Here is a 17,269-nt window from a genome sequence, read left to right on the forward strand (position 1 = left end):
TGCCGCGGCAACGCCTATGCTACTACAACGGCCGCCACGCCGGCTCGGGCCGTGCCATTTAGCAAAGTTCGGTGGGGAGGGTAGGTGGCAGAAGAGGAACGCAAGGAGACAAAGAGAGGGAGGCGGGACGACAGGCAGAGGAGAATAAACCCTATAAGGAAATGGAACAGTACTGGGCGAAGGGTAGTGGCGAAAGGCAGTGTTTGACCCCTGGTGACGAATGGTTGCTCTGTCCCCCCTCCAACCAATAGGCGAGTGGTTCGTCCCGGACAAGATGGCGGCGGCTGCGTGCCCAAAGAAGAAGAGCATGAAAGCCGCAGGTAACGGGAGGTGGGAGAAAGTGGGGCGAGCACCCCGTCCCATTGAGAGAGGCGATGAAAAGCAGCGCGCTGATTGGCTGTCCGGCTTTCCCTTCCTCGTATAGCTTTAGGGGTTCACTTTGCTTTGTCCCTTTCCCATTGGGGAAAAACAGAGGAGCCCGCTGATTGGCTAGCAGATTCCCTTCACACACACACCCCCAACTCGCGAACGGTGGCGCTAACTGCCTCTGCCCCTCCCTTATTGTTCCGCTAGGTTCTAGAAGGTTCCATTGGCTCCTCTCCCTGCAACTTGGCCTCTGTTGACATTTTATATACAGTACTGTAAATATATAAGGTGGTTTGTTTGCTTTTTAATCACACACCAGTGCTCTCAAGAAGCTTCACAGACAAACTGCTGAAATAATTTGATAATTTCCGTGGAATACCCCACAGATTATTATTATATTATTATTAGTACTGAATTATTGCAATATACTATAACAGTGGTTTCCAACCTTAAATTTTGAGTCCTTGGCTCTGAGCCTCAGTGACCCCTTGACCTGCAGAGCCGCCCGCCCCTTGCCCCTTTTTCGAACACCTTCCCTTGTGGATGGAGGTTTCCCTCAGCCTCTCCTCCTTGGAAGTCCTCTGGGCAGCCACCTCCACCGCTCCAAAGAGAGGCACCTCATTGTGCCGCCCCACAGGGGCCTGGGAAAAAGATGCCCCCAGCCTTAAGCAGCCTAGCAATGAACACGAAGCCAGCACCTTACATTGGGGGGCAGCAGCGGGCACCACTGCCTGCATGGTGGAAAGGCTCCCCTTCGGTGCCAGGCACTCACCTCCCAGGCAGGCGTTGCACGCAGCATGCACAAGAAAGGCCAACGTGCTGCCTGCCTGCCCAGCCTCCCACTTGCCTGCCCGTTCCCAACAGCAAGGGCTGGCGGGCTGGCTGCCTGGGCTCCCTCAGTCACCCACTTGCTTGCATACTCCGAGGCAGCCTCAGTTCCTGGCAACCGGCACCCCCTGGCAAACCCGAGAGCCACCATTGGCCCGGGGAGCTTGCAACCAAGGCTTCTGCAACAAACAGCTGCGCAAGCCTTAGGGAGGCAGAGATGCAAAAGGACATCCGAGGAGGGAGGAAAAGAGGGACGGAGGCCTGTGTTGCCCACGGCACCCTTGACCATCCTTCAAGGCACCCCGGGGTGCCACGGCACACTGGTTGAAAACCCCTGCCCTATACCATCGTACAAACTTAAAAAGAAAATATCCCCCCCCCCCCCCCGGCCAGGAAGATGAAGTTAAGGCAGTACATCAAAATAAGACAAGTTCCTAACGCAGGTAACCATTTATAGAAAAGGCAATATACCGTATATATAGTTTATGTTAACCAAAAAATTTCATAATGTGAAGGGAGTGCTTTTGGCCGTGCATAAATGTAATAAAGCTGTACCGATTAGTTGTGGAGGAGTCTGTATGTGTCAAACCTTGTGCTGGTTTTATTATACTACAGTGAATGCTCGGGTTGCGGACGTAATCTGTGACGGAAGCACGTCCGCAACCCACAGCGTCCGTATCTTGCAGCGCTGCATCTGCGCACGAGCGTGACGCAATTTGGCGCTTCTGCGCACGCATGATTTAGTGCTTCTGCGCATGCATGAGCGCCGAAACCTGGAAGTAAGCCATTCCAGCACAGAGCACAACCCGAAAAAACATACAGTAACCCGCAGCGAGCATAACTCGAGGTATGACTGTATTTCCCACAAGTGCTGTTTGGCACGAGAGCACAAACAAAGGAAAGTTTTTTTAAAAATAAATAAATAAATATTAGTGTTCCGAAAACTTGGTTTTATTGATTTGTGAATGGTACCTCTTCTTCAGTCCAGATCTGTTGAACATAATAATAAGGATGCGTGGGAGAAAATGGGAGCTTGGCTAGGTTACTACTTAACTTTTAAAGGTAATATTTGCACACTGATTGGTACAGTGAAGACTTACCACCTAATTATATATATATATAACCACAGTGACTGCCTGAGACTTTACATGCTCCACTTCCCTCCCTCACTTCCTGGTTAAGTCAAACCATAATTTACTGTTATGTTCAGACTGGCATACATTAAGGATGTGGAACTCAATACCCTTCAGATGCTGATAAGACTACTACAACAATATTATTATTATTATTATTATTATTATTATTATTATTATTACTACTACTACTACTACTATTATTAAAATGTTCCTGCTTTTTTCTCAGCCAGTGAAGAGCAAAAGTGGGATTCCCTTCAGCTAGTGCATTTTTTTGGTTTTTGTTTTCCTATGTGATGACTTGCCCATAGTGTCATGATGATTTGCAGTTCTGTAGAACTCAAAAAGCTTGCTTGCCATTTAATTTATTGCACAGTTTCCTCCAACCCTTCCTCCAACCACAGGGTTGCTGACAGCACAGAACATACAATATAATATAAAATACAAGAAAAGCAGCCTAAAATGAAAAACACAAATCAACAACACTAAGGGCCCCTCCAGATTTTCTTTTTACTGCACATTCATTATGATTTATGTTTATTACGCTATTTGGGCAGTCATACGCATTCCTGCTTTCAGTTCCGTTTGTCCCTACAAACGTTTTGGGGCAGTCACACAGCTTCATTTTCAATCTGTGCATGTCCAATACCACAAATGCTCTGGTTTATTTTTGTCCCGCTTTTGGTTTGCAATAGTCCCTCTGGATAGCAATAATGTTGTGGCATTGGGGAATCATCGCAGAACAAACCAAAGTAAATTAAATCTACCCTTAATTCGTTATTGTTGGGTTGAGAATATGTTGTAGAATACACCTGTAATAAAATAGTCTGGAGAGCCCCTAAAAAGTCTGCTCCGTCAACTTCAGAAGGAACAGTGGCTTAAAAACCAAAGGCCTAGGCGAATAGAAAATTGATTTGTTCTTGAAGAAAGCTAATGCAGAGGACAGTCTCTCGGGAGGGAGCTGTAAATTGGGTGCCACCACCTAAAAAGCCTTGTCTCACATTGCTGTCTTGCCCATGGTGCTGGTCATAAGTATTATGGCCAGGGGCCTCTCAGTTGACTGTAGGGCTTGGGCCAGAAAATATTGTGGAAGGGTGCTCTTTCATGTATTAAGGTTCCAAGAGGGAGATTGCTCTTGTGCTTGGATCTTGCTTGCTGGTTTCCCTTTGGGACATCTGGTTGGCCTCTATGAGAACAGGATGCTGGGAGGCCTTGTTCTTGACATTCCTTGTAAAGGTAAAGGGACCCCTGACTGTTAGGTCCAGTCGCGGATGACTCTGGGGTTGCGGTGCTCATCTCGCTTTACTGGCCGAGGGAGCCGGCGTACAGCTTCCGGGTCATGTGGACAGCATGACAAAGCCGCTTCTGGCGAACCAGAGCAGCGCATGGAGACACCGTTTACCTTCCCGCCAGAGCGGTACCTATTTATCTACTTGCACTTTGTAGTGGGTCTTAATCTCACATTTCCTGTCCTGTTTCTTCGCTAATTCCTCTGCCCGTCAAAAATGCCCTCCCCTCAAATTGGTAGGACTTCAACCTTGATCCGAGGCAGACCTGCGCTGCCCACCCACCTCCTGTCCCAAGGAAGTTATTTAGGTACAGATGGTTCCTGTCCTCATTGAAGTGACGGGGCCTGGGCCTGCACTGCATACATACAGCCTGTCTTCAGCATACATAAGACTCATGTTGATTTTATCTATGCAGTCAGAAGACTGACCCCACATCTTGGGACTTTGGCAAGGTGTGTGTGTTTGTGCGCCTCCCTATTCCCAACTAGGGCCAGAGGAGTGGTTGAAAGAGGGAAATCTCCAACAATGAGGAAGGCAGAGGAGAGATAAGAAAACTAAAGAAAGGCCAGCAAGAAGAGGATGTGAAGGTGCTCCCTTCCACCTGAGCTGGAGCTGCAGGCATATTTCATCTGTACAGATGAGCTCTAGAAACCCCAGCATGTCATCTATGAATGTGCACAGTGCTGGTTTTCCCGGTGGCAGGTCAGCTGCCTGCCCTTGAATGACTTATCTGGTTTCGTCTGCCGGCAGGGCTAATTTGGCAGTGAGTCATACTTAGACTCCTCAGCTGGAAAGCGAGAGGATTTCTGGATGCCCAAGCCCTGCATTTGCCCAGCAAGCCTGTGTTTTTCACTGATACTGCTCTGTTTCCAAACGCACCCACCTCCTTCCTGGTAAAATCTTCCTAGACATTGTGTGAAATCAGGTGGCAATATTTATTTTAGATTACCCCCTTCCCCCTCCTTTTTTACTGCCCTTTACAATACAAAATCCCCAGGGTTGTCAATGTAAAAAGAAAATGCATGAACAGTTATGATATATATAGAATTCTGCTTACAAATGACACTGATGGAGTTGGAAATCACGTTCCTGGGTGCTTCTGCACGTTTGTTTTTCATATATTTCTTATCAAGTTTTAATAGCAACAAACATGCTTCAGGAAAAACAAAATAACAGAAGAAGTAGTATAGGTTGCCAAACTGCTAATAAAAAAGTATAGGATTCAGCTCCACGATTTAGCTGCTCAGTAATAAAACATACAGAGAGGAAAAACAATGTGTGGTCTACAATAAGAAAGTGTTCCATGGTCTAAAGGAAAACAGCATTTTTTCTCCCCCCCCCCAAAAAAAAAACACCCAAAGGATAAAAAATAACCTTTGGGTGTTCAAAATCCAGACACTTGCATAGATTTGTGGAACCTAATGCTTCTGAACCAATTCATTTGTATGTAAAATGGAATTAGACATTTGTTTTAGATAAGGGGGGGGGGTAACTCCAACTCCTTCGCATTCAGTAAACTGCTATAGTAGGAAGAAAGATTTGGCCTATATTACTGAAGTACTAGGGGAACACAATTCTCTACTCCACACGCAAACACCCCTGTAGTCTGAAGTGACGGAGCAGCCTTTGCCAACCTGGTACTGTCCAGATATTTTGGACTACAGCTGCCACCAGCCCCATCCAGCATGTGAGAAACAGGATGCTGGACTAGATGGACCATTGGCATGATCCGGCAGGCTCTTCTTATGTTCTGCCATGTTGGAATTACTCCTTCTGGAAACTGGGAGAAAATGCATAGGCAGGAAGTGTGGAGCATGGGCTCCTATGCACGGCCATCTCTCAGTAGGTAGTGAGGCAGCTGCTTCAAGCGGCAGATGTCAAGAGGCAGGGAACAATGGTGAGGTATTACCTTCAGGCAAGAGTTTGTAAACTGGAAGGTTTCAGGTTGTTGCTGTGCGGACTAGCAAAAGCTTTGAAGGGGCTAGTTATGTGGACCTTGCCAAATGCACCTTCATAGCACAGGAAGACACACATGTAATGTGAGGGTGGGCCCAAAACGTTTATTGAGTCAGATTCCCTTTTTGTTTTGTTTTTTGTTTCCTTTTGAAAGGCAGAATTTTCTGTGGCTGAGGTGAAAACGGTGCCAGCATTTCAGGCAGCAGGATGGGGGAGTGGCAAAGGCTCTTTGTACAAAACTTGACGGTTCCGCCACACAACCAGAGGAGACGGCACTCCCCACCCAGGGAATCGACGGCGTTTCAGTTCATCCTGAAGTCTGTGGAGGGAGATGCATTGAAGCTGGTAAGATATGCCTCCCTTGAAGACCAGGGTTGTTGTTGATTTTATTTCTTAAATAAAATATTTCTGTGCAGGGACATTTGAGGCATCACATCACAGCTGAGATTGTTATTAATATTATAATTAGTATTTATTAAATTGTAAACTGCCTGTCATCCAAAGATCCTAGGGTTGTTCACAACAGAAAAATACAACATGAGAATACAAAATACATAATAAAACAAAAACCTATAACCCCAGGGCTTTGATAGGCATGCCAATCATAAGAGCCAGAAAATCCCCCAGAGCTGTCTGGAAACCCATTGGATCCATCAGCCTTTGAGGGCAGACCATCCTAATAGATCCCCCACCACTGCAGAGAGGAAGGTACTGAAAACCTAAATCTCAACAGGAAGTGATCTGACCATGACAAGGGACTGTTGTCATTGAGATACCAATACAATAACATTTAGATGAAATGCTTATGGAGGACACACACCCCACCAAAGTGAATCTATGATTCTTCCACTGTCACAAAGACAATTCCCCACCAGCACCAGTGTCTATAAGTGGTAACCATCACCAACATCAAGTTGGGGACGGGGGTTAAAAAGGAGTTTGCAGTGTAGACGATGACATCAGGGACTTGAACTGGGAACCTTGGGGCCTGTGGGTGGGGTCTGGCATCGGAACTTCCTCAAGCACATGTTCTGGCAGAGAAAGAAATAGATGTGCTCAGATAGCCAAACATCCTTCCGCTGCAGTTTATATTTTTAACTGGTGCTGCTGTTTGGTGTAGTCATTTGTATGCATGTTGGGTGTATACATGTGTGCGCACCAGTGGGGAGTTCTCTGCCTTTCCTGGGAATTTTTAGCAACAACAAAAATGGCACCTGTCTGTCTCAGGAGACAATGGAAGAGTGTGCCTTCAGGGGTAAAGTCAAACCATTGGAGAGTTACAGCGCCTGCTGTGGCTGTAGAGACCAATACAGGAGGGACATGTTTTATTGCAGGTGGAGCAGATGAAGGTGTCTGGTTTTGCTGCTGCAGGTGCAGTATCTATCTATCTATCTATCTATCTATCTATCTATATCTATCTATCATCTATCTATCATCTATCTATCATCTATCTATCATCTATCTATCTATCTATCTATCTAATTTGGCATGGGACATTCTCAAACCTACCTACATTTTTAAAATACATATCATAGAACCTACTTCCTCACCCTGTCACTGATTTCTCATTATAATGGCAGAATGTGATCTGGCCAGCTTGCCCTGTCTTTCTCCTTTCCCCTTAGTTACCCTGTCTGTCTGTCTGTCTCCAGGGTATGTGATGCCGCTGGTGCATCTCACTTATAATAAGTAGGATTCACCTGCTAAAGCAAGCCTCTTTCATGTATAAGGGGGTGTGGGGTGGCAAGTGGGCAAGCTCAGCCCCTTCTGTACCACCTTGTGAAAGGAGTATAATAGTGGTTGATTCAACTCCCATCTACCTTATCCAACCTGCAGGCAGAGACATGAGAAGGTGAACCTGCCACTCTCTAGGCTGAAGCGTTCAGGGGTTTAAAGCCCTGTCCTGCTAAATAATGCAGAGTGACTAAATCTTTAATAGCACACTTGGTAAAAGTCTCTCTGCTCTAATCCTGGCCTTGCTGATGGTATTGGAGACGAGGGGAAGCTGGGAGTTAAAATACCTTCTTTTGGATCGGGGAGGGGGGTCAATGCTGAATGTACGTGGGCTGACTCAGGTCCTAAAGGGAGTCCCTGTGCGCAACCCTCCTCTGCCATGGTCATGTCCCCTTTAAATCAAGGTGGGATGGAAAATTGCTCACTGATTATTTTGTAAGATAAAGAAACAATAAGCAAAAGAGAATGCACTTTTTCATAGGATTTCTGTCTCAAAACACTGATGCTGGTCTTCCGACTGGAGTGGGTTGTTGGAAGTGCATGGCTTCAGGGCTCCAGTTTCTGCAGTGGCTGCCTGTTGCCATCCTAGCTCATTTCACAGTGGTGGAGATCAGGGAATGACAAAATCTGTCAATTTTGGTTTCTATCAGTTTCTTGTTTTTCCAAACCTAAATTCAGGTCACCCACACTTGTGCATCACTTTGCTGCTTTTTAATAATAAAAAAAGTTGCCACATTAAACTTCCTGCTTCCCTGGCTGTCTGAGGGCTCTGCTTTCCCCAGGGCAGCATGTATTAGACTAAACCATTGATGGCAATTTACTTCCCTTTAATAGCACCTAAAAACCTCTGGCCAAGGTGAGTTGTTGTTCTTGTTGTTATTATTATTTCTTATGCACCACGCTTTCCCTGCTGAGAGCACGGGACAGACAGGAATAAAAACACAGCATTAAAAGCAGGAACAGAACCACGATGTAAAATACAAGGTACAGTAATAAACAACATGTTATGCAAATGGTGGCACTTCTCTTATGCTTTAAAGCAGCGGTTCCCAACTGGTGATCCACAGGACCCAGAGGGTCCACGTAACCCACCTGGGGGAGGGGGTCTGTGGCATCATTCACATACCAAAGTCTGCCATAAAGATATTAAAATTTTCTAAAGTAGGGAGTCTGTGACTTAGCTTTTGAAAAACCGGGTGTCTGCTGTACTTAGCTAATTAGGAACCTCTGCCCTCCTGTAACAAATATGTGACTTGCTGCACCTTCTCTTAACTGTGGGGACTAGAAACATGATATATAAATAAGATTTTGCTCTAGCTTAATCGGATTTCTTCGCCAATAGCACACATCTCCTGCCATGGCCAACCGTGTAAATATTTAAGATGGATGGGGTGCCTAATCTTTTTTTGGGGGGGGCTAAGGGCTATGGTCTGCTCCACAGCCCCCTGCCACCCCCCCCCCCCGAAGCAGACTTTGAGGATGTGTGAGGGTGCTTTAGAGAGGAGGGGAGGAAAGTGAAGCCCCATTGCACAAGTAGAAGCCCAGGCTTACGCACAGACCGCTTTGCGTGTAACCCATTGACTGTAATGTTATTTTTTAAATGAAAAACAGAGTGTATTATTAGATGCCCATTTAAATTTGTATGAGAAAAGCAATCTGTGAATAATTTAAGTGGCGCATGTTCACACAGAGAGCTGCTGTGTGGGCTCTTGACCTTACCATCACCCAAGAGCGCTGCCTTAACTATGCAAATCTGTGTGTCAAGTTTTCAGGACGTGAGCCTGCTTTAAGCAGCTGCTGTGTAATGTGCTGGTGGCTAAGACTTCCAGGGGCCAATTGCTTTCTATTTGACAGAGAGTGAGAACGTCGCCTTGTTTAAAAATCAGATGCAGTTAACTTTAATTACTTTCCCTCTGGTTCTGATACTGGCCAGCTGTTCCCTCTCTATCCTGCCCTCTCATATTACTGTAATATATATATATATATATATATATATATATATATATATATATATATATATATATATATATATTTAAAAAATATTTAATCCTAACCTAGTTCCTATTCAACCATTTTCAGCTCCCCCCTTTGCATGTAACTTCCCACACCCATGGCTGTCTTCTGTGCTATCTCATACTATATGGAGCCCTTTGCCCCTTGTAATTTATGTTCTTCTGTGTACTTTGCCAGTTTTGCTATAAACTCTTAACTCCCCATGGTGATATTGCAAAGGTGGGTTAGCATTTTTATATAAAACTTATACACCCAGTTCTCTTTAAAGTGGATAAGTATAAATATTCGTTAAGCTGCTATCCTATATTCGTTTACCCTGGTCAGACCAGGATGGGGAAGAATTGGAGAGGTTACCTACTGACAACCAGAGGGGAGCAGCCCAGCAGGTTATGACAGGTAGCGTCTGGGCTGTGCGAGATGGAGGAACAACCCAGAGGGGAAGCTACAGATGAGGGCTCGGGACCCAGGAGAGGGTCCCAGAGGTGTGTCACCCCAGTGCTCCACCCGAACCCTTCCCATGTCACCCAGATGCTCTGTGCTCACTTCTCCACCAACTTCTGTGGCAGCCTTTCCTCCACCCCTGGCACCGCTGGAGCTTGCCCCTCGTCCAGCCTTTCAGGAGATACCCACCACCCGCCTGGTCCTGAGCCAGTGGTGACACCAAAGAAGTAACTTTGCAGTGTTTCCCAAACTTGGGTCTCCCAAACTAGTCATGCTAGCTAGAGATGACGGGAATTGTAGACCAAAACCAGCTGGAGACCCAAGTTTGGGAAACCCTGAACTAGAGCAAGGAGATTTGTTAAAACAGGTGCAAATAGTTCCCTTTCTCCTTAGGATAGGCCCTCCTCCGTTCTGATGGACAGACCATACTAATCAGCTCACTGCTACTGGCCTTGACAACTGTGTTCTGCCTCCATGGTCAGAGGCAGCACTGTAAGAACAGGATACATGGTTCGATGGGTCATTGGCCTGATCCAGGAGGCTCCTCTTAAGTTTTTAATAGTTTGCTGCGAATTCCATTTGTAATCTGAGAGCTTGTAGATGAGCCCTGCATTCTGCATGTTGCTGGAAGGGCCACCTCCTGTGGACCCATGCCTTGAGAGAGGCAATGGAATTTCTTACTGCTGCACTCTCCATCTTTAAGAACTTAATAAGAATCCTTGTCGACTAGACCAAAGGCTTATCCAGCCCAGTTTCCCATTTTCCTGGAAGCCACAGGAAAGGAGGGTGCTCTTGTGCTCAAGTCCTGCTTTCAGGCATTCCATAATTGGCATCTGGTTGGCCACAGTGATAACAGGATATTGGTCTATATGGGCCACTGGCCCGATCCATTTGGTTCTTCTTACATTCTCATGGTTTGCTTTGGTCTACCACTGGCAGAGAGCATTGGACGAAATGTCGGACGTGGAATTCCAGCTGCGCCTTTCCTTCTTTGATGTCACCTACCACCATTTCTTTGGGAAGACCTGGAGGAGTGCTACAAAGCCCCTTAAAGCTGGGCTGGGACATCCCCCTGCAGTGGTCTTCCACGAGGTAAGGAAGAGACGCTCTGAGTGATGGCTGGAATTGGGGTGTTGGGGGGAAGGCACAGGGTGGTGAAGTAGAATTGGCCCAAATCCACATGGTGGTTCAAAAGCCTGTAGGCGACTCATTATTTCTGCAGTGGGGTGAGGAGTTCATGCTTATACCATAATAGACGTGGTGCTAATTTGAGCTGTTTTTAATTTGATCCTGTTTTCCCTTAGACAGGATGGGTGGAAAGCTGGGATCAGGGAAGGCAGGGCAGGGCAGGAAAATCTACCTCCATTGTACTTTCTGACAAGGTAACAGGGCAGAGTCGAAGAGATGAGAGTCCCGATAGACTGGTGAGGGCTCAGTAGTAGCTCACAGCTTTACTCTTTCACCTCAGCCCCAAAGACGCGTTCAGTCTGTTCATATATGGGTCTTGCTGCTTTTATCCATGTGATGGTGGTTCCACTGCATGTACAGAGGTTCCTGTTGATGCCTCAGGGACCTGTGGAAGTTTAGATCGCCAACGTGCCCCAGGATTTCAGCAAGGACTGTGTTACAGGTTGCAAACAATACTTTGCCGGTATCAATTATTAATAATCATAATGAACTAGAAAGATAGGTACGTGTCTGGGACGCGAGGTTAGGAATGGGTCTCCCGCTGTAAATCATGCAGGCACCTGCCATTGCAATATCTCCCCTTAACTGTAATTGTAATCTGGTGGGTGGTATTGATGTCACAGTGGAAAAAAAGTTCTTCCCTTACACTTTTATTAATAGCTTAATAAACATAATATGGTACATACCTCTCGGCTTCTTGGTTTCTGAAACTGGGACCAGAGATTCTCTGCCCCCTTAGTCTCCTCCACCACCACATTGGAATTGTATGGCGTTGGGGCTGGAAAGATCCCGGCACCAGGTTGCTTGAGGTGTTAAAAATTGTATGCTGGTCTCTTTTGCAACCTCTTGCAGTCATTTTGTACGCTTTCTTCTCCTGAACTGCTCTGCCAGTGCATGTGTTGGAGGCATTATCAGAATGCTCAAATGGAGAAGAAGGCAAACCCCTTTCTCACTAGGGATTGCATAAGTGAATTTCCCCCACATCTACCGCTTTAGGAAGCTGCTAGTGTCTTGATGAAGGCCGCAGCCCCTACTCCAGTTCCTAGCCTCATCTCAGACCTAGTTGCATGTCCGGCAACCAACTAACATGAAGGCAACGAGGGATTCTTATCAGACCTGGGACCCGGGTGTTATCAGTGAATATAGGTAGAGGTCAGCAAAACGATGGATGGCCTTGCTAGCCAACCAGCAGTTTGTGGTTGCCAGTAACCTCACCCTGAAGTCAGCAGGAGGTCATGCACAATCCCCTAAGAATGTAAAATGAGCCCTTCTGGATCAGACCAATGGCCTGCCTAGTCCAGCATCTTTTGTCTGCAGGAGGGCTTCTCTTGCAAGTTCCAGAGGTCTGAGAAGCCCATTCTGCAGTAACTTGGAGCAGGGCTTTTAGTGTGCCTGCCCTTGTTCTGTGGAATATCATCCCTCTTGTTGAGCTATGACAGGAACCCTGACCTGCACTTTCTGGAAACAACTGAAAAAACTCCAGTTATTATAACCTTTCCTCATAGAGCAGTTGCTCCAGCCCATTGATTTAGGATGCCCCTTTATGTGCTTTCGCTTAAAGGGCTGGTGATCTCTTAGGAGTTGCTTGAGGTTAGATGCTGGAGCCTGAATGATCACAGACACAACAGGCTAGGATCCTATGATCCTGAGGCTTCATACATCTGTGATTCTATGGCCATGCCAATCACAGGGGTCAGAGTGGTGAGATCTATTCCTCTCAGCAGCTCAAGTGGAGGGTGGGGCACACCCAGACTTGGCTAGATCACAGCCTTGGACCCTGCCGGAGTCCCTGAGCACATGCTCCTTCCCTGGTAGTTTATGTATTTATTACATTTCTTATCACACCTTTTCTCCAAGGAGCTCAAGGTGGTGTACATGGTTCTCCCTCCTCATTTAATCCCCACAACCTACCTGTATCAATAACGTTTTAATGTTTGATGTTTGCTGTGTTTTTATTATGTTGGAAGTCAGCCAGAGTGGCTGGGACAGCCCAGTCAGATGTACAGAGTATAATAATAATAATAATAATAATAATAATAATAATAATAATAATAACAACAATAACCAGTGAGGTAGGTTAGGATGAGAGCCAGTGACTGTCCCAAAGTCACCCAGTGAGCTTCATAGCCGAATGGAAATCTGAACCATGGTCTCCTACGTCCTAGTCCCAAAACACTACCCACTACACCACACTGTCTTTCCCCCACTCCCTTATCACTTACAGGTCCCCCAATATTCTCCTGGATGTCCTGCCTTTTTTCTTTCCCCATTTCTAGTAACGTTAGCTGTAAAATTATACCCTTTCCCCACTCCTCTCCAGAATGAAGGGTTTGAACAGAACTGGGATTTCTCTTGAGTGTAACTTGGTGGAATTCTCTCCCGCAAGAGGTAGTGATGGCTACACACTTTGATGGCTTTAAAAGAGGGTTAGACAAATTCCCTGAGTTACCCTGCCCATAAGTTGTTCAGGGCTTTGTAAATGAACATGACTTGGTATCGTGCCTCTATTCTGTCTGTCTGCTTTATCCTCAACCCCCCCCCCCCCCCAGTCTAGTAAATGATGGAATAGATTAAAAAAAAAAAATCTCACTACTTGTCATACTTGAGATCAGGCAGCAGATGGTGCTCTTGCTCCAGGAATGACGCACGGTCAGCAAGCATATCCAACCAATTCAGAGGTGATAGGAGCAGCTGAGGGTGACGGGGTGTCTCTCCCCAGTAACTTTATTCTGTGTTGTCTTAAACTTGGCACCACTAGACCTTGCTCTTAGTAGCCCTGTGTCTCCCCCGCCCCCGGTGATCCTATTAAGTGGATTGCCTTTCTTTCTTTAAATGCAATGTTGCCTTTTAGTATTTGTAAAGCACAGTTTCTGGAAACTTTAGGATTATGGTGCGTTTTGCCATTTCTCTCTCTCCTCCAATGGCACATGGATGCAGTGGGCCGATTAAGTGCTCAATACGCTCATCACATTTGATATAGAAAAAATAGGGGTGGTTGGCTTTTGCTGCCCAACTCCCCAAGGGACTGACTAACGCTTTCAGCGATGCCAGCATGACCTCACAGGGGGGGCGAGGGCATGCCACTTGTGGCTTTGAGACCCTTGCTTCCAGGACAGATTTCCCTGCTAGTCTGAGCAATCGCTTCAGCTGGCTACCAGGTTCCTTTGCCTTTGACTCACATTCTCCACCCTTCTGCCATTTGAAGAGTCTCAAGACCTTCTTGTGACCCTTCTTTCCCACAATAATGGCAGTGAAATCCAAACGAGCTGGTAAAATTGTTCTGCTAAACAGTAACAACAGCAACAGAAAAACCCAGGTTTGGTTGTTTTGTTTTTTTGCATTGAGGGTATTCCAGGGATTGGAATGCAGCACATGTTAATGGTTTAGAAAGTTGTTTATTCCGTCACAGAGAATAACTGTCAAATCCTGATAAGCCGCTCCAAAGAGGGCAGGAGAACATCGTCTCATCTGTCACAAACACGGTTCCTGCGTGGATAATTTGCTGAGCCCCGTTTGCCATTCTCCCCCAGCCGTTCCGTTCCGGCTAATGAACAGCTTCATATCACTGTGATTATTCAATTATTATTTTCCCCTGATGGTAATGGGGGAGCACTTGTGTGGAGAGGTTTGCCAAGGTGCCATTGCAAATAATTACACCTCCCTCGTTTACCTTCCTGGGAAGCTGCTTTCAAACCTTTCAGAGAGAGCTGCCTGTGCAGGGGAACCGTCTCTTAATGCTTGTCTTATTAATGGCAAACGGAGAGAGTTGTCCAAGTTCCTGGATGCCCAGCGGATTCCCCCTGTCGACAATTAGGCATGCGAAATATGCCGCATGCAAGTAATCCTGATTCCATTACATGAAGCTAGGCAAGCACATAATAAGTAAAAAAACCAAAATATTTATTTGGATTTAATCATTTGTTCTGTGCTATGGATCATGGTGGATGCAAGGCTTTAAAGAACTCACATGTTGTTCCCAGGATATACAAAGTCCGAGCCAAAGAAGGCTCATTTCTATGATGCCTGTGGAAGACCCCCAAGTGGGATCCAAGTACAAGAGCCCTCTCCCCTCCTGTGGTTTCCAGCAGCTGGTATTCAGAAACATTACTTCCTCCAACTGTGAAGGCAGAGCATAGCCATCATGGCCAGTAGCCATTATCTCCATGAATTTGTGCAATCCTCTTTTCAAGCAATCCAAAAGAATTGTGATGCCCACAGAGACCAGTATGTGTGCCCTTCCTTGTCCTACTCTGTCCTACTCCAGTGAGGGGACACCACTGCAAGGCTCCCAATCCCTATAAGTACAATGCCACATGGGCAGGGCTTTTTAACTCTTCCCTGTCATGGCCCTCATGAAGATGCCCCACCTCGAGGCTGCAATTTGTGGAAGGAAGTTCTGATTTTGGCCGAAACCACGGAGGTGGGTGAGAAACAGTGGCCCTTCTTCAACCACCCAGTTCTTGTCAAATGCAACAAGACATTTAACGTAGCCCATATTGCATTCTCATTCAGGAGGGAGCTCTGCCAATTTCTCTCCCAAATTTTCACCCTGGTGTAACCCTGGTGGCTTTGAACTGCCAGCATGGTAGCCCCATTCAGGAAAGGAGGCATAGACTAGGAAGACCAATATTGGCACTTCTGGAGACAGCAATAGGCTTAGCGACGCAACGGATACCCACTTTGAGAGAGGTACCCAATTCTTCAGGAACCTGCACATAACTCTGCCTTGCCGGTCCGCTTGTCAACGGTTGCTGACAATTTTTTCCATCATTTTGCAATAAAAGATAATAGAATAACGATTTATTTCTGTGGACTGATGCTTTAATGCCTCCCTCCGTTATCCTTCCCTGACAGTCTGTGATTACAGCAAATGTTTTGCCTGTGACACTTGGATAATGACTCTCTAATAGAAGGATTAACCTGCTCTTCAATCACACGCCTGCCAGGGATTGCACCCAGACTTTCCAAGTCATGCTGGTCTAAGGAGAGGCTACTGGACAAGGTTTGGGAGTGGTCCAGAAGTGATTCCCTTTGATGGGAACTGGCACAGGTTAAATGCCTTCGAGGATCATACCCTTAGTAAGCTCTGCTGCTTAGAGCAACTAAGGACGGGGCTGGGCACAAATGTGCCAAGATAATCTTAGGGTTTCTAATCTCCAAATGGAGAACTACTTAGCCCTTAGCCCATGCGACCTTAGAAATTGGATTTTTGATTAGAATGCCAACCAAGACAGAGCATGCATGATTGCTGCCCGTTACTCTACTTGGTACCCCCAAATTAAGACCAATCACTCAAGGCCCCATTACCTTGAGACTCTTGCCTTCCCACAACTACACAGGGCCTTTGTAGAACTAAGATTTCAACAGATGCCCTCGGCATATTTGGAGGGGAGATACCAGGGAATTCCCCATAGGGATCGCAAATTTATACAGTACATGAATGCAATCAGATAGAGGGCATCTCAAACTACCTGCTGACTTGCCTCCTGTACAATGCCCAGAGGAAAATTTATATCGCCAATTTTTAATTGGCTTCCAGGTCGATCTGTACAGGAAGTGACAGCTGAATTCCTAGCAGATAAACATCTGTACATTACACACCAGGTAGCCACATTTGCGCTGGCAGCCAAGAAGCGCCGCTCCAGCTATGTGAATGCACTCCAATTTTAAGTCTTAATGTTGTAAACTTCTTTTTATGTTGTAAACTGCTACAAGGTTACGTTGTATGATTTTAGATGAAATTTCCTTTTATTTTCTGTCTATTTAAAGGCCTTTGGCTATATGCAATAAAATGGATTGATTCCCTTTTGATGGGGGTCAGAGCTGGCCCACCCATTAGCCTTGGTGAGGCAGTTGCCTTGGGTGGCATGCTGGGGATGACTGGGATGGGCAGCAGATCCAGCCTACCCCAGGAACATACAGCTCACTGCCTCCTGTGCTTGCTGCCCATGGCGGCTAATGTCACTTGCTGCTCTCCAGATTCTTCCCCCCCCCCAACCCCACCCCCTTTAGCATGCTGTGGCTTCCAGTCACCTCAGGCAGAGGAGGAAGCAGTGATTGGGGGGGGGGGCTCCCCTGCCCTTTTCTGTTTCGCCTTAAGCAGCAAAATTTCTTGGGCTGGCCCTGCCAGGGGCAGTTAGTTGTTCATTTTCACTCTCTCCCCCCCCCCCACCGGCTACTGCTAATGCCATGACTGATAAGGACCCAGCACTGTGGGCACCCACTCTGGGCTACCACTGAGGGCCAAGGGCTGCACCCACATGAAAGTTGCAGAAAGTTGGTGTGTGAAACCTGAGTGAGAGGTGGGGAAGTCAAGATCTC

The 17,269-nt window shown here is 46.4% G+C and overlaps 1 protein-coding gene across 2 annotated transcripts in view; it reads left to right on the forward strand.

Annotated features, from left to right (window-relative positions):
• The first annotated feature begins 235 nt into the window (after positions 1 to 235).
• NPHP4 (nephrocystin 4) overlaps positions 236 to 17,269 on the forward strand; it is a 92,977-nt gene continuing 75,943 nt past the window's right edge. For both annotated transcript variants that reach the window (XM_033156571.1, XM_033156572.1), the window contains exons 1-3: positions 236 to 320; positions 5,727 to 5,917; positions 10,700 to 10,852. In XM_033156571.1, the coding sequence (XP_033012462.1) occupies positions 5,780 to 5,917; positions 10,700 to 10,852 (291 nt within the window). In that variant the 5' untranslated portion in view covers positions 236 to 320; positions 5,727 to 5,779. The remainder of the gene's footprint in view (positions 321 to 5,726; positions 5,918 to 10,699; positions 10,853 to 17,269) is intronic.

The sequence above is a fragment of the Lacerta agilis genome, chromosome 8 (assembly GCF_009819535.1).
Source record: "Lacerta agilis isolate rLacAgi1 chromosome 8, rLacAgi1.pri, whole genome shotgun sequence".
Taxonomy (NCBI): Eukaryota; Metazoa; Chordata; class Lepidosauria; order Squamata; family Lacertidae; genus Lacerta; species Lacerta agilis.